The sequence below is a fragment of the Bos indicus x Bos taurus genome, chromosome 23 (assembly GCF_003369695.1).
Source record: "Bos indicus x Bos taurus breed Angus x Brahman F1 hybrid chromosome 23, Bos_hybrid_MaternalHap_v2.0, whole genome shotgun sequence".
In the NCBI taxonomy this organism is placed as follows: Eukaryota; Metazoa; Chordata; class Mammalia; order Artiodactyla; family Bovidae; genus Bos; species Bos indicus x Bos taurus.
In genome coordinates, this window is record NC_040098.1 from 40524148 (window position 1) to 40545035 (window position 20888).

Here is a 20888-nt window from a genome sequence, read left to right on the forward strand (position 1 = left end):
GCAAAAACAAACAAACAAAACCCCAACCAATCAACCAACTGAAAAAACAAGAGGAAACTATTTAACCAGCAATAGCAAATTAACCATGCCCCTCTCACCTTAAGACCGCTTATCTATTTATGGTGTGTTATGGGCCAGCATGGGCTTCCCTGGTGGCTCAGAGGATAAAGAATCTGCCACCAATGCAAGAGCCCCAAGTTCAATTGCTGGGTGGGCAAGATCCCCTGGAAGAAGGCATGGCAACCCACTCCAGTATTCTTGCCTGGAGAATCCCATGGATAGTGGAGCCTGGTGGGCGGGCTACAGTCCATAGGTACACAAAGAGACATGACCGAGAGACACACACACTCACACGTGCACCAGCATCCTCCCAGACCCTCAATTCTCACATCCCAGTGCTGCTGAGTTATTTCACTCTTATCTCCACAGTAAGTCCTGCTTCCTGCATCTTTACCACCGCTGGCTTTGCTCTAGCCATCATCACCTCTTATCTTCATGAAATAGTCTTATTGGTCCCCGGCTCCAAACCCAAAGTCTCCATTCAGTTTCCCCTTGCCTTTAGAATAAAGTTGAAATTTCTTAGGTATTCCAGGCTTTCATGATATGACAGAGGATAGGGGGTCGGGTGGGGAGAGAGTCAAGCCCCTACTTGGCACCTGTTGGAGACAGAACTGAACATCTCAGGGCATCTGCCAACAGACTAGCGTCACACCTGACTCGGTGCTGTTTTTCCCGCCACAGAGTGTGCGTCTGCAGTACCGGATGCATGACTTTATTCACGTTTTTGTGTGTCTTTCACAGTACTTGGCACACAGTTGGCCCCCAAGACAACTTCGAATGACCTTATGAAAGACTGAATTTCTACATTTAAGCGAGCTGGAAAGATTTCCCCTGGTCTCAACTCGGGATTATAGACTCTGTGTTCGCTTCAACAGGCCTACGCGGCACCTAGAAGTGCACGCCCAAGAAGCACTTGTTGAACCGCACAGAATAAATCAGATCCCCCCCTAGTTCCGCCCTGGCAGCGAGGTCGGTCTTTGGCAAGCGCCACCAAAATCCATGGCTCTTAAATTCTTATGTAACAGTTAATGACCCTTCCAGCCCACACTGGACATCTCTCCCGTCGGAGAAGCGCAAGGGCCGGGAAGGAAGCGAGAGCAATCTTTGCAAGCACGCTCATTTGGTGGCGGAGGCACGGATTGACTTCCAGCCTCGGTTCACTATCGGAAAACGCCGCTGCGCGCTGGGCGCGTTGCAGTGAGGGGCGGGCGGAGGGGGCGGCCGGCCGGCCGGTGGAGGCGCATTTCAGCCGGTGGGTAAGGCCTGCCCACCCGGCACGCCCAGGGGCTCCCGGGGGCTGCGGTGACAGCGGCCCCAGAAGGTGACTCGAGTTCAAGGCGGTGCCCGTGGGGCCCCCGCCGGCGCCGGGCCCCAGGGGAAAAGCGAGCGCCCCGCTCCGGATCGCAGCGCCCCTCTCCCCCGCCCAGCCCCGCGCGCCGCCCGCCGGCCCCCGCTCCCTCCTCGGGTGCCGGCCGGCCGGGCCTCCGGGCGCCGCGAGCCGGGGAAGATGGCGGCGCCGCCCGGCCCGGGGCGGCCGCGAGGGGCGGCGGCGCTGTGCGCTCGGCTGGGCCGGCGCGGCTAGAGCGGCGCCTGGGCCCGGCGGCGCGGCCTCCTCCCCGCCCGCCGCCGCCGCGGCCGCCGCGCCCCGCCCCGCGCGCCCGCCCGCCCGCGCGCCCGCCCCTCCCCGGGCCCGGCCGTGCCCCGCGTCGCGCTCCCCCGGGATGGCCCGCGCGCCTCGGCGCTGCCTCGCGGAGCTCACGGCGGAGCGGCGGCGGCCGCGCTCGGGGGGCGCGCGTGAAGGGGCCGCCTGGGGGCCGAGCGGGCGCCGCCAACATGTCGGATACCAAGGTAAAAGTTGCCGTCCGGGTCCGGCCCCTGAACCGACGAGGTGAGCAAGCTTTCCTCTCCTTTGCGCTTTGCGATCGGGGCTGAAGGCGGGGGGTGGGGGGCAACTTTGGAAAACTGCGGGGCTGCGGGGCTGGGGGCGGCGGGAGCGGGGAGGCGAGCCGGGGCCGGGGTCTCTCCGGGGAGGAGGCGGCGCCCGCCGCGGCCGCGGGACCCGGTGCGCCGGCTCCCGGCTCGGGCCGCCTCCCGGGGGAGAGCCCCGCGCGGGCGCGCAGAGGCGGGCTGCGGGCGCGGATGCTCGGCTCTGCAACGCTGTTCCTCCCCTTTTGCTTTCAGAACTGGAACTCAACACCAAGTGCGTGGTGGAGATGGAAGGGAATCAAACGGTCCTGCACCCTCCTCCTTCTAACACCAAACAGGGAGAAAGGTAAAAGCGGGTGCCGAGGGCGGGCGGGTGCAGCCCCGTCGCCTCCTGCAAGTTTGAGCCAGGAAAATGGGAGTGCTCTTTCCTATTGTTAGGAGGACGGCTTCAAGTTTGTCGCACGCTCCTGTCTAAAGCTGTTGCAAGTCCAAGTTCCTCTCTCTCCTCCCTCTGCCCCCCTCCTCCTTGTCCCCTCCCATCTAGAGGCAGGACACCCCGGGCCAGAGCCGGGACCAGTCCTGTGTCCCCGGCCTGCGGCGAGACACCCCGAGAGGGCCGGCTGAGACCCTCGAGATGATGGTCCCATGGCCACATTTTACAGATGAGAAAACTGAGGCCTGAGGCGAGGAATGACCACCCAAGGCCGGCACCGTGGAACCCGGTGCCCCTGGTTCTTTCCACCGCTGCACTGTTGGCTTTATTTGGCAGACTTGTTAAGGAACTTTGTGTAAAAGAGGGAGTGGGAGGGACCCCCCCCCCCCCCAACCCCTGCAGTAAAGCAAAACAGTTTTGTACGATGCAGGCTTAGGCCTGGACCATTTAAGATCTATTATTTTGTTGGTGCTAGGTTGAGATAATGCCTGAATGTAATGCGCGAATTTTGATTTTCAGGAAAACAAAAGTAGTGCCCCGGAGCTGTGTAGACACTGGGGGGATGTTTAAGAGGGGCTGCATTTACTAGATGGCAACATATTTGCATTTGAAAAGTGGTAACTGTTGGATCCTTATTAATTCTGCTCTATTCCACGGAACAGTATGGGAAAATGCCCTAAAATAATTTGAATATTTGGCATTTTTCTGGTAAGCCCCTGAGAAGAAAACGGTTGGAATTCATTCAGTATAGCAGTGCAGTAGCTTGGAAAAATAGGAAAGAGAAACCAGGGAGATTTGAAAAATTAACTCCTCTGGAGTGAGTTTTTGTTTCTAAAAGTCACCTGTTACCTGTTGATTGATGTGATACAATTTAGTGACATTTTTACTCTTTGGAGATTTTTTTTTAACTGAACAGCAGCTCTGAAGTAGGGTTTGTTACTTTATTGCTAAAGGAAGCAACTGTCTTCATTCTATAATCATGCAGTGTCCAGGCATAGTTTACTGAATTTGGGGGAAATTATCAGGTAAATTTGAGAATTTTTTGCTTTTTGTGCTGAGGCTAGAAATTTTTATCCAGTGTGCAAACATTCTGCTTCCTATAGCAGATTGTTATGGTGATAGTAAATAGCTAAGTTATGTTTAAAATGTGTTAAATGCTTTTTAACAGTAATGGTTGTATCCTTGGATAATATTTTTAGATACATTTTAAATGTTTATAGTATTTTAGATCCATTTATAGCAATATAGTTGTATTTTTCATGTTAATAGCAAGTAAACTTATTGAGTAAAGGAAGATATTTACAGATTACATTGGCTGCCTAGATCACCAGTACATTTCCCCCATCCCTCCCCCACCCCCCACGCCCAAACTGAATATTTTCTCATGTTTCAGAAATAAATTCTGCTGGGTCAGATTCTTCAAAGCAATCTAGGAAACAGGTAGAATTGTCAACTCCTATGTTTTCTGTGGCTTCTATTTTCCTTGCTGGTTTGGCACCTGCTTCTTGCCACTCTTAACCATAAGGATTGTTACTATTAGCTACTATTTAATGTTATGAAGCTTTGGCCATTGTGGACAGACAGGGATTTAATTTTGTGGAATGTGGATAGACTTTACAACTGCAGACACTTGGCTGGAAAGGCTAAATAATCAGTTGATCATTTTTAGGGCCACCACCGTCATTACTAATCAGGATCTTTTACGTAATGATTTGAAGGGTGATTTGGGGATTTCTCCATATGCTTGCTTCTTGGAATAGCCCGTTATCCGGAGCTATAAGAATAGTGCTGAAATATGTTCTGACCTCCTGACAGGATTCTTTGAATGGTGGATGGGCTCTTTGTGTGGGTTTTGCCTAGGTACCTGTCATTCAGTTTATAGACAGACTGGGAGGGTTCAGCCCAGCAGTACTGCTTGCGCGTTAGGATTACTGTCTTTGCAAGGATGGAGACATCAAATGCATTTTGATTTTCATTATGCAGCTTGGTTTCATCGTTCTCCAGTGGGTTTTCCCTTAAAGCAACAGTGCATTTAAAAATAGAAGTAGTTTCTCCCTTGGGTTCTAGGCTGATTAATTGCAACAGTGCTTCATGTTCTGTTTGCAATTCATTTCTTTCATTTCTTTTGGAATCAGAGCAAGGTGAGACTAGTGTTTTTCTTACCTAGAAGTCCAAGGCTTGAAGTTAAGAAGTTTTGAAATGAATCTTGGTAAACCTTATCGTTGAAATAGCTGTTTTTCCAAATATTGCAGGAAATTACTAATGTATTAATGGTGATTGGGATTTTAAGTTACTAGGTCCAAGTTTTCAGTCCTACTAGTAAAAACAAGCAAGAGTACATTGGTTTCCAGGAAAAGAAACAGGCTTAGCTTTCATAATTTCCCCCTTTATGGAATCAAAGCCAAGCCTACATGTTAAGGTCTAAAAGATCACAGGGCTTCTGAGGTTAAAGATGTTTGTTTTGGTCCTAAAATTCTAAGATTATAATGTACCACAGACATCTAGATTAATAGTTGATAGTTAATAAACCATTCTGAAACATTAAGAGCTATATATATGGGTTTCTTAACATACCATTGCATTACAATGTAGGAGACATGTATGAAGTTCATTATAAAGTTCAGATCATGCAGGTACCATGCTCAGCACGGGGGAATCCAAGGACCACTGTGGACCCAGAGCCTATGCCAGAGGCTTACACCTTTGAGAGATGAGAGAAGTACAAATAGTTAAAATATAGTACGGTAGATTATTTAAATTATACTTTTGCCATTGTCTATACCATATCACTTGAAAGTTGCCTGTTTCCCCTTCTGTCTCCCCTCCTTTCGGTTGTGAGCTCTGGGAAGGCAGGAACCTGGTCCTACTGACTTTTGTCTTCCATACCTCCAAAGAGCACCTGGCACATAGCAGACCCTCAGCAAATGTCTGCATGGTGATGGTTTGCACTGTGATGGGAACGCTGAGGAGGGGCTGTGGATGTGACCCGAGGTCTTGGCATCCTGTAAAGACGGGTGGCATTTGTGCTGGTCATGGGGGATGCTAAGAGTGCAGGTTCACTTTTTCAAGATCGGCAAAAAGTCCTTTGTCAAAGAAACTGAACGCATACCTGCCACAGATTACTTCTGGCTGAGTGTGTGTGCGTGCGTGCAGAATGTGAAGCCGGGTGCAGAAGCCAGGCAATCCAGGAAGGAGGACAGAATGAGAACCCCTAACTTGCCAAAATACATAATAGTTTAAAAATCAAAGTATAACCAGGTGTCCATTGCAAAGTCTTCCTCTCATTCTTGCTGTCATCCTTACGCTTAATATCCTCTCACCTCTCCCCAAACAAAAAAGGTGACCTCAGTTATTGATTTCCCATACATATTCTCAAATACACACACAAATATATATATATATTTTCCACAAGTATCTTTTCTATCCTTTAATAACAGTATGTTGACTCCTTAAAAAAAATCCAGTATGGGTGGTAGTTGCAGTTTTAAAAATATACATGCTCATCTGTGCTCAGTCATGTCCAACTCTTTGCAACCCTATGAACTGTAGCCCATCAGGCGCCTCTGCCCCCCATTTTCCTGGCAAGAAATACTGGAGTGGGTTGCCATGCCCTCCTCCAGGGGATCTTCCCAACCCAGGGATCTAAAGCATCTCCTGCCTTGCAGGTGGATTCTTTACTGCTGAGCCACTGTGGAAGCCCATTAAAAAATATATATACCCATGTATATATCAATCTGATCTTTGTAGCTTTTAGGAAGTGAAGCTTTATCATCAGAATGTAATGGAACTGGCTTTGTACAGAAATTTTTGTTCTTGATTGTTTTAGACCATTTTAAAGTAAGTAAATTGTAGGGTAAGCAACTGAAGCAATGTGCAGATATAACCTAGCTAAGTTAAAAGAAAAACCGGATAAATTTAGGCTCTTAGTAAAGAGCATCAAAGTTTTAACCTCTTGCCCAGTCTTTCCATACTGTAAGGTGGGCGGTGTAGCTTACCAGGTACACAAAGGTCGGTCAGTGGAAGAAAGCTACAGCTTGGTCGATTCGACTGCATCTGTATTTTCTAGTTTATGAATTATATGTTGCAAGGTTTTGATTGTTTATTCCCCCAGACTGGTTTCCCCTGCTATTACAGTGGTTTCTAGGATGGTTTCTTCTCCTCAAGTAAAACTGTAGAGTGAAACTTGAAAAATTAGTTGAAAGCATATCAAGTGAAAAAGATCCATTACCAAAGAAGCAGTAATATTCTACATTATCTAGGTGACTTTGAGTTTTATTGTGTTTTCTGTGTTGTTACTCTTCTCTCTGGCTCAGTATTACAAAGTTGATTGTAAGAAAGCAGAGTATTTAGATTTCACTAATATAGGAGTGAGCATTCTTCATGCATGATATCAGTGGTATTTTGACGAATGTTATAATGGAATATTTTCATTAGATGTCCACGTTTTCCATTTTTGTTTTAAAATAGCTTGTCATCTCTCACTTTAAAAGACAAGCCTAAAAGTAATTATAATGTACTAAAGATTAGTGACTTACAATTATTTTGTTCACAGTTAAAAATGTATTTACTTTATGCACTGTTGTGTGTACCTATATAAAGGTTCATGAAGAAATTTACTATGTGCAATATCTCTGTTATTTTTCTACCCCTTTCTGTTCTCATTCATTTTAGAAACGTTGGTTGTGACTTACCAAATTAACTTCAAAACCTGCTAAAGGGTCACAAGTTTAAATTTGAAAAATACAAGTTTAGTGGGTAAGAAGTTGGGTTCTGCATACATACATATGTATAAATATTTTAAATCAGTGTAAATACTTTGAAGTGTGGAGTAGTTTTATCATTTATGAAGGCTATGCCTGATGTAGCTGTCATCCTGGGGGTTCCTGCCACGTCATTCTGAGAATTCCTTTTACAGACTCTTTTCTGTGTGGGCTCTCTTGTTTTTCTGGTTCTCTTTTCTTTCTTTCTTTGCTGCCTCAATTTTGTAGAGCATATCCTGTGGTTGCTTCCCCAGAAAGAATTTTGGGAGGTGAAGTTTTTCATTTAAAAAATGAAAATATCTTCATTCCACCCACTTACCTTGTTAATAGTTTGGATGGGTAACAAATTCTATTTTAAAGATGTCGGTTGCTTTAATGTCCTCTTGCTTCCAGTGTTTCTGTTGAGAAGTCTGAAGCTATTTGGATTTCCAGCCCTTAAGACATGACCTGGATTTTCTTTTCTGGAATCCTATAGAATATTCTTTCTTCTCCTTTTTTGTGAAATCACAGTGGTGGGCCTTTTGGACTTGGAAACTTGTATCCTTCAGTTCTGAAAAAATTGATTGAATTAATTCCTTAGCAAATGCCCTCTTTTTATTTATTCTTTTCTGGAGCACTTATTTAGACATGGGGTTTCCTGAACTGGGCATCTGATTATTTTATTTTTCCTTTCTGCTTTTCATCTATTGTTTTTGTTCTGCCTTCTGGGAGATTTCATCCACTTTATCTCCCAAACTTTATGTTTAATTTTTTCCCCCTGATATCATATTTTTAATTTCCAAGAACTCTTCTAGACTTAAAAAAAAAACGTAGCATCCTGTGCTTATTTTCTAGTTGTGGCATTTGCTGTCTTTCTGAGGACACTAATGATATTTTTCTCTGTATAGTAGGCCTTTTCTTTCTTCTTCTTTTTCAAGTGCATAGTTTTGTTAGTGTTGGTGTCTGTCTTTTATGTTAAAGGCTTTTCTCAAATACATAGATTTCGGGCTTTCTCTAGGACAAGGACTATATATGATTTATCTTTGTATTCTCAGGGCCTAGATTCAACAGTGCCCAGTGGACAGAAAGAATTTTTGTAAATTCTTTGTTGTTTTTTAAAAAATTATTAAATGTTCTGTCAAATCCCTTTTCAACTTTCAACAACTGAAATAAAATTGTTTTTTTCTTAAGAGCACGTATAAATGCTATAATTAAAGGTGGTAGTTGCCTTATGCAACTTACTTACTAACATTCATGAAGATAATTAGTTGTAATCAGTACAAAAGTTGAAAAAAATTAGAAAATCCTAATTTTGTATTACTATTGCAAAAATGTTAGTTGAATTTTTTTCTTTTTTTGGTTATTGTTAAGTTTAAAATATATATGCTTGTTGGACTGGGGAGATTTTTCAAAATGATACCAAACTAGCCAGTTTATCATTCTACCACTTGGATTCTTCTGGCAAAATCTAATCAGAGACAAGTGGATACCTTGAATTGTTTCCAGTTTTCAATAAAATTGAAACATATGCTATGCACTCATATTTTAAAAACATTTATAAGAAAACATCTTCCCCAAATAGTAGGCTTTCTGAAGACATCAAGGTTTCTCAGTTTTCAATAAAATTGAAACATATGCTATGCACTCATATTTTAAAAACATTTATAAGAAAACATCTTCCCCAAATAGTAGGCTTTCTGAAGACATGAAGGTTTCTCAGTTATTCAGCCACAGTTACCCTTTCTCAAATCTTCCCTGGAGCTACAACGGAGAAGGTGTTTGTGCATTTAGAATTTAAAGGACTTTGGAGAACATTACTGGCAGAGGAAACAGAATGGCAGAGAAACCAACAAGATATATAGAAACACTCAAAGAGAATTTTGTACCTTAACAAAAATGAAATTTACTAACAACAGAGCTATCAGTAAAGGAAGTATACTAAAATTCACATGAAAACAATCAAGAGTTGATTTATATGGAATTCAAGAGCTATCTTTTCAAGATCACTCTATAAAATATTATATCTCTGGGCATTTAGCTTTGCAAATATAAGAAGAAAATATCAGAAATTCTTCCTTGGAAATTAGTTTATTTGGTGTTTTATCCAACAATGATATGGAAACTAAGCATGGAAAAATGTCAGGTTTTCATATCTCTAAAATTTTATTGTAAAAATGAGTAATTTGTTTATTTGATTGTAAGATCTAAGGTTAAAAAAAAAATGGAAAGTTTTTTTTTTTTTATAGGCCCTCATAGACCCTCAGAATTAGGAGGATAAACAGTCCAAGCCTCATCATTTGTTGAATGCAGTCTCGATTTACTGTTTTACCAGCTGAGCCACCGGGGAAGCCCCCCGATTTTACTTTTTGCACTGCAGTGGAATTGCTTTACAGTGTTGTGTTAGTTTCTGCTGTTGATTTCATTTTACTATGAGATGAACAGTTCGGTGAGTCACTAATAAAGTACTAGAACTATTTTACCAAATTGTTCTTAAAATGAACTTTTCACATCAAAGCACAATTGTATCTTTTTAAAAGATTGCTTCCTTAGATAGTCTAAAATGTTTTATAAGAAGCATGGCAGAAATTTAAAAGCGGGGGCAGGGGGAAAGTGTCGTTATTCAAACAAACCCCTAACAAATCCATTATTCTTATTTTTCCCCTTCCTTCATTTTGTCCTTATCCATAAATATAAATATTTGTAGTTAAAATTTTGTGTTTTGCTTTTGTCCCATTTATATTTTGTCATGCAACATGGTTTTCATAATTATAATTTTAATAGTTGAGTACTATAGTCTGTTGAGTTTCATAACTTTAAAACCATATTTCTATATTTCTGGACCTGAAAGTTGCTTCTCTGAACAATTATAAATAACTGAGAGCATAAAAATAACTGGAACTTTTAAAGACTCCTTTGCCAATTGCAAGGCATTTCTTCCCAAGTGAACTTACTCAACACAAAAATGCTCTCTGAAATTGTATGACAACATGAACCTTTCCCTTACATTACTATGGAGTTCAAAGTTGATAGCTTTCATATGTAGGTGTGAGTTAGGCCATGGAAAAAATGATTTTGTGTGGACAGTAACAGCCCAGGGGTTCTCACACTTGAGAGTGCATTAGGCTCATTTGGAGAGCCTCACTCCAAAAAGTCCTGAGCCATACCTCGGCCTGAGATCTTGCACTTGTAACAAGTCCCCAGGGGATGCTGATGCTCTTAGCTCAGGACCAAGCTTTGAGAATCACTGCTGTAGACCACGGAGAAGGCAATGGCACCTCACTCCAGTACTTTTGCTTGGAAAATCCCATGGATGGAGGAGCCTGGTAGGCTGTAGTCCATGGGGTCGCTAGAGTCGGACACGACTGAGCGACTTCACTTTCATGCATTGGAGAAGGAAATGACAACCTACTCCAGTGTTCTTGCCTGGAGAATCCCAGGGACGGGGGAGCCTGGTGGGCTGCCGTCTATGGGGTCACACAGAGTTGGACGTGACTGAAGCGACGCAGCAGCAGCAGCTCTAGACCGGGGCTGGTCCATTAGAATTTTCTGTGATGGTGGGAATATTCTACACATCTGCTGTCCACTGTGGTAATTGCTAACCATGTATGATTACTGAGCACTTGAAATGCGGCTAGTGCAACCAAAGAACTGACTTTTAAATTTTATTTGATTTTCATTACATTTATTTTAGTTTTAGAATTTTGTTTATTTATTTATGGCTGCACTGGGTCTTCACTGCACTGGCTTTCTCTAGTTGCGGCAAGCAGGGGCCAGTCTCCAGTTGCAGTGCGTGGGTTTCTCATTGGGGTGAGAAGCCCTCTTTTTGCAGAGCATGGGCTCTAGGGCTTGTGGGCTTTGGTAGTTGCAGCCCGTGGGCTCAGTGCTTGTGGCTCCCGGGCTCCAGAGTGCGGGCTCAGTAGTTGTGGCGCAGGGGCCCAGTTGCTCCGGGGCACGTGGGATCTTCCTGGATCAGTGATCGAATCCGTCTCCTGCATTGGCAGGCGGATTCTTCACTACTGAGCCATCAGGGAAGCCCATTAGTTTAAACAGCAGGTGGCTACTGTTTTGGACAGTACACGCCTGGACATGGTTCTAAACCTTGCTTGCACGTCAGAATCATCTGGCATGCTTTAAAAATGGTTGCCTCACTCCTACCCCTAGCATTTCTGGCTTCATCGGACTGAAGTGCCTCTTTGGCATTGGGGTTTTTAAACACTTGCCAGGTGTCCCAGTTACTATTATTGTTTACAAATCAGCCCCAAAGTTAGTGGTCTGAAAACATTATTTTTTAATGCCCCTGAATTCTGTGAGTCAGGAAATCGGACAAAGTAGACATGACTTGTCTCTGCTCCATGGCGTAGGGGTCTCATCCTGAAGACTAGAAATCTGCTGGTGTAGTCATCAGAGGGCTTGAGCTGGTGGAATATCTGAGGTGGTTAACTCACACGGTTGGCAGTTGAGTCTCATGTGTAGCCAAGGTTGATAAACGCTGCTCCAGTTTAATAAATTAGGTTTTAAAGCCTGGTTTCACAAGTTGTCCTTTGGTTTATTTTCCTATTTTTGATTGTGATCATGTATGTACATTCTCAGAACCATTAATGTTCTCAAAACTAAAATCTGAAAGCCTCAGACAGTAAGCCTTATTTTACCTTATTTACCTAAGTGTTTTCCCTATTAAGGCAACTTACGGAAATTTACTAGAGTCTTCCTGTGCCAAGGGTATATTGTGAAAGTGAAGCCTCACAAAGTTAAATTCTGTCCCATTTTTTAAAAAAAGCCTCCTATTCTCAAGCCAGGTATATTTCATCAAAATGCCTCTTTTTATTTGTTTTTACTTGGAATTATGGCAGAGAGCGGAGAAGGCAATGGCATCCCACTCCAGTACTCTTGCCTGGAAAATCCCATGGATTTTACCAGGAGGAGCCTGGTAGGCTGCAGTCCATGGGGTTGTGAAGAGTCGGACACGACTGAGCAACTTCCCTTTCACTTTTCACTTTCATGCATTGGAGAAGGAAATGGCAACCCACTCCAGTGTTCTTGCCTGGAGAGTCCCAGGGATGGGGGAGCCTGGTAGGCTGCCGTCTCTGGGGTCGCACAGAGTCGGACACGACTGAAGTGACTTAGCATGGTAGAGAAGGAAGGAATTACCTCAGTTATCTAGATGCAGGGTACTTGCTTATTCTTCAATCAACCGCTTCACCTGCCTGCTTGGGAGGCACAGGTTTTTCATCTTTCTAAGAGCCTCTTAGTGAAAGTGAAAGAGGAGAGTGAAAAAGTTGCCTTAAAGCTCAACATTCAGAAAACTAAGATCATGGCATCCAGTCCCATCACTTCATGGCAAATAGATGGGGAAACAATGGAAACAGTGGCTGACTATTTTTGGGGCGCCAAAATCTCTGCAGATGGTGATTGCAGCCATGAAATTAAAAGACGCTTACTTCTTGGAAGAAAAGTTACGACCAACCTAGACAGCATATTAAAAAGCAGAGACATTACTTTGTCAACAAAGGTCCGTCTAGTCAAGGCTATGGTTTTTCCAGTGGTCATGTATGGATATGAGAAAGCTGAGCACCGAAGAATTGATGCTTTTTGTTGGAGAAGACTCTTGAGAGTTCCTTGGACTGCAAGGAGATCCAACCAGTCCATCCTAAAGGAGATCAGTCCTGGTTGTTCATTGGAAGGACTGATGCTGAAGCTGAAACTCCAATACTTTGGCCACCTGATGCGAAGAGCTGACTCATTTGAAAAGACCCTGAAGCTGGGAAAGATTGAGGGCAGGAGGAGAAGGGGATGACAAAGGATGAGATGGTTGGATGGCATCCCCAACTCAATGGACACTAGTTTGGGTGAACTCCGGGAGTTGGTGATGGACAGGGAGACCTGGTGTGCTGCAGTTCATGGGATTGCAAAGAGTCAGACATGACTGAGCAACTAAACTGAACTGAATGGCCTGTGGACCACGGTTCCCTGCTTCAGGCCCTGGAACTGTATGGCATTCCTAGCCTTAGCTCCTGTATCACTGCAGGATCCCAGGCACCCCTTCTATGTGGAGGATCAGGATGGCATCAGAGCTGGATGGGAAGCCTGGATACTGCCTGGTCCTGCCGCTAACATGGTCTGTATCCATTGGGCTAGTAATTAATCCTTTCCATTTGAGTCTTCATCTGTCAAACTGCAGGCTAAACTAGGTGATCTGTAAGGGGTTTTTTTTTTTTGGTTGGGCTGGGTCTTCGTTGCTACACGTGGGCTTTCTCGTAGCGGAGAGCGGGGGGCTACTCTTTAGTTGTGGTGTGTGGGCTTCTCATCACAGTAGCTCTTCTTGTTGCCTAGCATAGGCTTTAGACACACGGGATTCTGTCGTTACAGCACATGGGCTCAGTATTTGCAGCTTGCTGGTTCTAGGGTGTTCGGGCTCAGTGGTTGTGGCACATGGGCTTAGTTGCTCCGTAAGCATGTGAGATCTTCCGGGACTAGGGTCCCCTGCAATGGCAGGCGGATTCTTATCCCCTGTACCACCAGGGAAGTCCTGTAAGGTTTTTTTAGCTTTAAAATTCAGATTTATCTCAACTGTACTCAAATGTAGGTGGTGGTGGTGGTGGTTTAGTCGCTAAGTCGCGTCTGACTCTTGCAATCCATGGGCTGTATCCTGCCAGGCTCCTCTGTCCATGGGATTCTCCAGGCAAGAATACTGGAGTGGGTTGCCATTTCCTTTTCTAGGGGATCTTCCCAATCCCAAGTCTCCTGCATTGCAGGCAGATGATTTACCAACTTACATGTAGACTTGAGTCAAATAGAGTCATAGGTAACATTTACAGCAGCTGAAATGGTTGGGTTGTAATTTACTTCTTATCAGAGTGTTAGGAAAACCAGGGAGAAAAGGTCACTGTTCTTGGGAGTCTGAGTTAGCCTGCAGTAGCTGATGGGAGAGAGGAAGGTGTCAAGTGAAAGAAGGCAGCCACAAGCTCCAGATAGTGGAAGCCGGTATCAGCCAGCCAGGGAGCGTGGGCTCCTTGCACACATTCTACGAGTCTCTTGTCTCAGCTCAGACAGCAGCTTTTTCGTGTGCCTACAGGGCGTTATAAATCTTCTGACTTGGACCTTTCAGTTTTCTTCTGGTACACTTGTGTTCTGTTGGGAGAAACCAGTGATTTTAAAGCTATTCTTGCAGGCATACAGCTGTTTTATGTGATAAGTATGTATATGGGGGTGGAGAAATGACATTTCCAAAGCTTGTTAGCCTACCACTTCCTTGGGCAGCTTGTTTTGTTTCTTAGGGTTCTGTTGTCACCCTACTAAAAGTATGGTTGCTGCTGCTGCTACTGTTGCTAAGTCACTTCAGTCGTGTCCGACTCTGTGCGACCCCATAGACAGCAGCCCACCAGGCTTCCCCACCCCGGGGATTCTCCAGGCAAGAACACTGGAGTGGGTTGCCATTTACCTTCCTTTGTAAGATGAATTCCGATCAACAGGCGATAGAGAGAGAGAGAGATGGGGTGAGAGAGAGAGAGGAAGGGAGAGTGGGTGTGTGTTTCCCTTCTGGTCTGTGTCCTCTCAGCCGTTCTTCTGAAAGCAGAGTGGAGTTATTGATTCTGTCTGGCCCTTTAGAGTCGGATCTGTAGGTGTGATGAGCTCTGCTGCTGTTAGAAGAGGCCGAGGAAAGCAGCTGGGCAGGTCCCTTGAGGGAAGAAGTTCTTTTTTAAAAAAAAAAACAGACAAGGATCAGGAAGGAAGGCTTTGAGGAAAGGGAAGCTTTGCTGTGGGCTCTTTGTGCTGTCTTGAAGAAAAAAAAAAAACACTCCCTAGGTTGTCTACCCACCAGGAATGACCACAACCATTCGTGTGGGGAAAATCAGAAAGGGCAAACCATGCTGAGCTGCTCGGGCATTCCGCTACAAGTCCTGAGTCGATTCAGCCCCAGTTTTGGAAGGGCCATGCTGTAAACCCTCATGTGGTTCGTTGAGCAGATTAACAAGCCTTTAGTACTTAACATTTTGTAGTTTAATGAAACAGGTTCTCAGAATCAATGCTTTGTGTGCCCACCAGTCTCTAATCCCAGCTCGGTAGAGAATGTGTCATGGAGCTAAACTTGTAACTGCCCTTTTTTTAAATTGGATAACAAACTGTTAAGGGTTTTTGTTTTGTTTTGTCTTTTGTTCTCTATCCTTAACGACTTCTATTTATATAGTTAATTAAAGTTTAGTAGTCACTATCCAAATTGTAGTGGGGATGGTTACTTTATTGCCTCGAGAAAGATCCTTAAAATTACTTGTTTCAAGAGCAATGTTTTGAGTAAGGAGGGAGGAGAGTGGTGGGGAAAGCTTATCAAGAGAATGGTGTTAAATTTGAGCAGCCTTATCCAGTTTTAAGCATCTGCTTTTTTTGATCTAGAGTTACTGTAACAAATAGGTAACATTAGCATGGTAAGGTAACTAAGTTTTTTTTTTTTTTTTAAGCCTTTAAGTATTACTGGCTTTGAGAGAATAGTATTTCCTTCTCTACAGTGACAGCTTAGTATGCATTTTTGTGTGTGTGATGAATTAGACAGTGGAAATAATTTCCCCCATTTTCCTTTTAAATATTGAACAAAGACTCTTCCCTATTTGTGTTAAACGTTTTGAATGGCAGGGTACATGTTTGCTTTTGTAGTTTGATACCTTGAACTAACCTCACCTGGCTATTTAAAAATTAGCCTAAAGTTGAATCATTCATAAGCATGTGAATTACTTTGTGTTTGAGCCAGAGGTTTTACTCAGGGAGAGGAAATCTTGTGTTTGCCTTTTGTGTGTTTCTGTGGCCGTCCACTGGGTGTAAATAACTAGTTTTGTAAAACACTGTCAAGTACTGTGACAGAGTGATGTGGTGGTCAAGAGCCACTCTGAGGACTTGGGGGGACACACTGCTTATATTTGAAACTGACTGTGCAACTTACTAGCTGCGAAATGTTTGGCAAGTGCTTTAACCCTATACGCTTGAGTTTCCTCACCAGTAAAATGGGAATAATAAAATTACAGACCCATGGGGATTCTGAAAATTAGTTACCCAAAGACTGGGTTCACCTGTTGGTGGGTGTTAAACCAAAAGACACAATCAAGAGAGAGCAGGAGAAGGAGGATTTATTACTTGTAGCCAGTTAAGGAGAACATCAGGGATCTTTCCCCAAACTGTGGCTCCCCCATAGCAGAATTGGGGAATTTTTAAGCCCAGGGTGAGGGGGCTTGGGTAGTGTATGCATATTCATAAAGGGGCTTGAGCCAGGAGAATTCAGCATAGAATTGGGGCAAAGGTCAACATCATTTCCATCCTCCACCTGGGTGGGTGGACTCAAAAATATGTCTGCAAGCTCCAATACTTTGGCCACTTGATGCTAAGAGCCAGCTCATTGGAAAAGACCTTGATGCTGGGAAGGATTGATGGCAAAAGGAGAAGGGAGTGGCAGAGGATGAAACAGATAGCATCACCGACTCAATGGACGTGAATTGGTGCAAACTCCAGGAGAGGGTGGAGGACAGAAGAGCCTGGCGTGCTACAGTCCATGGGTCGCAGTCGAACACTTGATTTAAATGTGGACACTCCATGCAGTGTATGTTTGAAAGACCACCTTTGTGGTATCAAATCAGCCATTTGCCATGTCTCAGCTGACAGACCTGCTCTGTGGGGATGGGTGTGTTGAATTTTCTTGAAAGGGAAATTCCCTCTATAACAGGTGTTCACCAGTCTGGTCATTTGGCAGTCATTCATTTGGGTAAAGAGTATTATGTCCAGAAATCATATGTGAATACATTGAGAAGTAAAATGTTCTGGACACAAGTGTGTGTGTGTGTGTGCGCGTGCGTGTGTGCGTGTGTACGCTCAGTTGTGTCCGACTCTTTGCGACCCCATTTACTGTAGCCCACCAGGCTCCTCTGTCCATGGAATTTTCCAGGCAAGAGTACTGGAATGGGTTTCCATTTCCTTCTCCAGGGGATCTTCTGCACCCAGGGATCAAATGTGTCTCTTGTGTTTCCTGCACTGGAAGGTGGATTCTTTACCATTGAACCACCTGTGAAGCCTGACAGTTTTGACACTTTTGTAAAAGTGTGTTTGGGAAGAATGAAGGGCTGGTGATGGGAGGGCCCCGGAGCCCTGGAATAAGATCTGAAGGGGAAACCTCATGGCAAAGAGCCTGCCCTGGAATTTGACCCATCACCAAACTATCTGAGTAAAAGGAGAGCCTGTTTGGAGACCTGCCCTGGGCCCTAGGGATGGGACTGTGGCTCTAATCCTGCAGCTTCAGCTCTGTGTTCTAGGTATTTCATTGTTCCCTTAGACATAATGTGTTCTCAGTAAATATCTGTTGTATTTAATCATACCTATTAATTGGATGTTTGTTACCAGGCTGTGCTTAGTATAGGAGATTTGTAGATGGTTAGTACTACCTAGTAATAAATTGACTTCTGAGGAAATGAACATCTGAAACTAACAAAACGTTGTGTTCAATAATTTTGGGTTTCTATACTTTTTAATTTTTTTTTCCTGAGGAAACTGACTTTATTGTCCCAGTCCGTAGGCTGCTGACCCTCATTCCAGTGTTTACCATACGGAGACATAGACTCACGGCCTCTCTATTAAAAATTCAAAGTGGAGAAATAGTTTTACTTGTATATCTGGTTCTCTGGCATGCCTTAAGTGAGTATTTTTTATCGTGAACTCTATTATTTATCTGTTTGTTGTGATCTTTTGATTTTTAATAGCCTTTTAGTGGCACTCTAAAATTCAGAAAATTAAAAAAATAAATAAAATTCAGAAAATATATTTAGGGATATTTCATAGAAACATTCGAGTTTCCTATGAACTTGCTAGTCATTGTCTTCAACGTTTTTCCAAAAAGATGTACAAATATGGAAATCTGAATACATGCAGATGTTTGGTGTTTCTCTTCTTTTTTTTTTTTTTAATAAGGGAGAGATGTAAGCAGTCTCAGAAATTTTGATCCAATTATCTTAATTTCCTGTGTGCAGAAATACAGAAAACTAAAGAGGAAGATGAAGAAAAGTTTTGATGTCGTAAATACTTTGTGCATTTACGTGAATGAGCATCAGGTGTGTGCTTTGCTCTTCTCCTTTCTCCCTGTTGTGTAAAACATCTCAGCCGACATCCCTGGCCCGTCTCTTTGTTAAGTGGGGAAAACATAGGCGTGTAGCTCCCATGTGCCTCACCCTGCTCTCAGCTGTGCTGTCTGATGTCTTCCAGGCTCTCCTAACTTCAGGGCTGCTGCCCTTGTTCCACCCCTGGAAGCAGAGAGTGTGATGGGGGCGGTGGGGAGGAATTAAAGAATTTGATTGGCCTGGCCCCAAGCCTTGCAGGCCCTTCCCAAAGCCTTCTTGGTGATCTGGGGTCAGCATTAGGCCAAGATTAGGGGGGACAGGCTCAGACTTCGTGTGCTCCATTCCACAGCCGGAATGATTTTTAAAATATCAGAGGTATGTATGAGATATCTTGAGTTTTCAGTTGGGAAGATAAAGCCCTTTACTTGATTAGCCCTTCGTGATTAAATGGCTGTTGATCTGCATGAGTCAGAGCCAGGTATTCCAGATATTCCCTCTGGATGCAGAGGAACATTTTAGTTTTCAGGATTCTGAAACAGGAAATCTAATGAAAACATGGAAAGTGAATAGATTTCAGATCAGTTCCATGCTTACAGCGGTTGGCCTGCTTCAGTTGCCAGTGTGGTTTGATTTTGATCAGTTTCAACGCAGCCTTTGAAAGATCTGGATCCTGGATAGACCTGGCTCTGAGTGTTAGCGAGGAAACTCCTCCCTAAGCCTCTTATTTAGTGAATTCTTTCTAGGGATGTCATTGATCGGCCCTTGTAGGAGTGCTGAGCGGAAATAGAGTACAGTCCTTTAAAAGCCTTGAATCACTCTGCCCTTCCTCCATCCATGTGGTCAAAATCCGTGGCCCTGAGTGAAGACAGAAATAAGCATTTCAGAAGGCCAGCTTGTTCACAGTGCTCGGCTCTGTGGGCTGCTGTGAACACGCAAGCAGATTGGTCCTTGATGTGTTTCAAGGTTTGGTTAAGTAGGAATCAGGTGGCATTCGTGAGGGGACTGAAAACTCCTGTTAGTATTTGGACATGTACAAACTTAACCAGACCAAAGCTACCTCTTTCTGGCATCTCCTCCTCTATTTGACCCGGCCCCTGGGTAGAATGAGGTGAGGTTATCCTATGTGTAATGTGTGCAGTGCTGGTGTTTACTGGCGGGAGCCCCTCAGTCCCACGCTTGGAGCGCCTCTCAGTCCCACGCTTGGAGCCTCCCTCAGCCCTGCTCGTCGCACAGGTGTCCCACGTCATTAGAACATCGAAGGCTGCTCTTTCTCTGAGCAGCGTGGAGTTGAGAGAAGCTGTAGTTCAGGAATTGATGTACATTTTGAGGCCTGTACATTGCGGGGAAAAAGATGCCATTCATGTTTCTGTGTGTTTGTGCTCGGTTCAGTTCAGTCGTGTCCGACTCTGCGACCTCGTGGACTACAGCACGCCAGGCCTCCCTGTCCAACACCAACTCCCAGAGTTTACTCAGATTTATGTCCATTGAGTTGGTGATGCCATCCAACCATCTCATCCTCTGTCTTCCCATTCTCCTCCTGCCTTTAATCTTTCCCAGCATCAGGGTCTTTTCAAATGAGTTAGTTCTTCTCATCAGGTGGCCAAAGTATTGGCGTTTCAGCTTCAGCATCAGGCCTTCCAATGAACATTCAGGACTGATTTCCTTTAGGATGGACTGGTTGGATCTCCTTGCTGTCCAAGGGACTCTCAGGAGTCTTCTCCAACACCACAGTTCAAAAGCATCAATTCTTCGGTGCTCAGCTTTCTTTATAGTCCAACTCTCACATCCATACATGACTACTGGAAAAACCATAGCTATGACTAGACGGACCTTTGTTGGCAAAGTAATGTCTCTGCTTTTTAATATGCTGTCTAGGTTGGTCATATCTTTTCTTCCATGAAATCTTTTAATTTCATGGCTGCAGTCACCATCTGCAGTGATTTTGGAGCCCCCAAAAATAAAGTCTGTCATTGTTTCCACTGTTCCCCCATCTGTTTACCATGAAATGATAGGACTGGATGCCATGATCTTTACTTTTCTGAATGTTGAGCTTTAAGCCAACTTTTTCACTCTCCTCTTTCACTTTCATCAAGAGGCTTTTTAGTTCCTCTTCACTTTCTGCCATAAGGGTGGTGTCATCTGCATATCTGAGGTTATTGATATTTCTCCTGGCAATCTTGATTCCAGCTTGTGATTCATCCAGCCCAGCATTTCCCATGATGTAGTCTACATATAAGTTAAATAAGCAGGGTGACAATATACAGCCTTAATGTACTCCTTTCCCAATTTTGAATGAGTCTGTTGTTCCATGTCCAGTTCTAACTGTTGCTTCCTGACCTGCATACAGATTTCTCAAGAGGCAGGTCAGATGGTCTGGTATTCCCATCTCTTTCAGAATTTTCCACAGTTTATTGTGATCCACACAGTCAAAGGCTTTATCATAGTCAATAAAGCAGAAGTAGATGTTTTTCTGGAACTCTCTTGCTTTTTTGATGATCTAATGGATGTTGGCAATTTCATCTCTGGTTCCTCTGCCTTTTCTTAATCCAGCTTTAACATCTGGAAGTTCACAGTTCATGTACTGTTGAAGCCTGGCTTGGAGAATATTGAGCATTACTTTGCTAGTGTGTGAGATGAGTGCAATTG

At 44.1% G+C, this 20888-nt stretch overlaps 1 protein-coding gene across 10 annotated transcripts in view; it reads left to right on the forward strand.

The window, feature by feature from the left end:
* The first annotated feature begins 1806 nt into the window (after positions 1-1806).
* The window catches only part of KIF13A (kinesin family member 13A), a 202790-nt gene continuing 183708 nt past the window's right edge, over positions 1807-20888 (forward strand). For 5 of the 10 annotated variants that reach the window (XM_027525252.1, XM_027525251.1, XM_027525253.1 and 2 more), the window contains exons 1-2: positions 1810-1948; positions 2242-2332. In XM_027525252.1, the coding sequence (XP_027381053.1) occupies positions 1894-1948; positions 2242-2332 (146 nt within the window). In that variant the 5' untranslated portion in view covers positions 1810-1893. Of the gene's footprint in view, positions 1949-2241; positions 2333-20888 lie in introns of all 10 variants that reach the window. The other 5 variants (XM_027525247.1, XM_027525249.1, XM_027525250.1 and 2 more) reach the window with 2 other exon arrangements.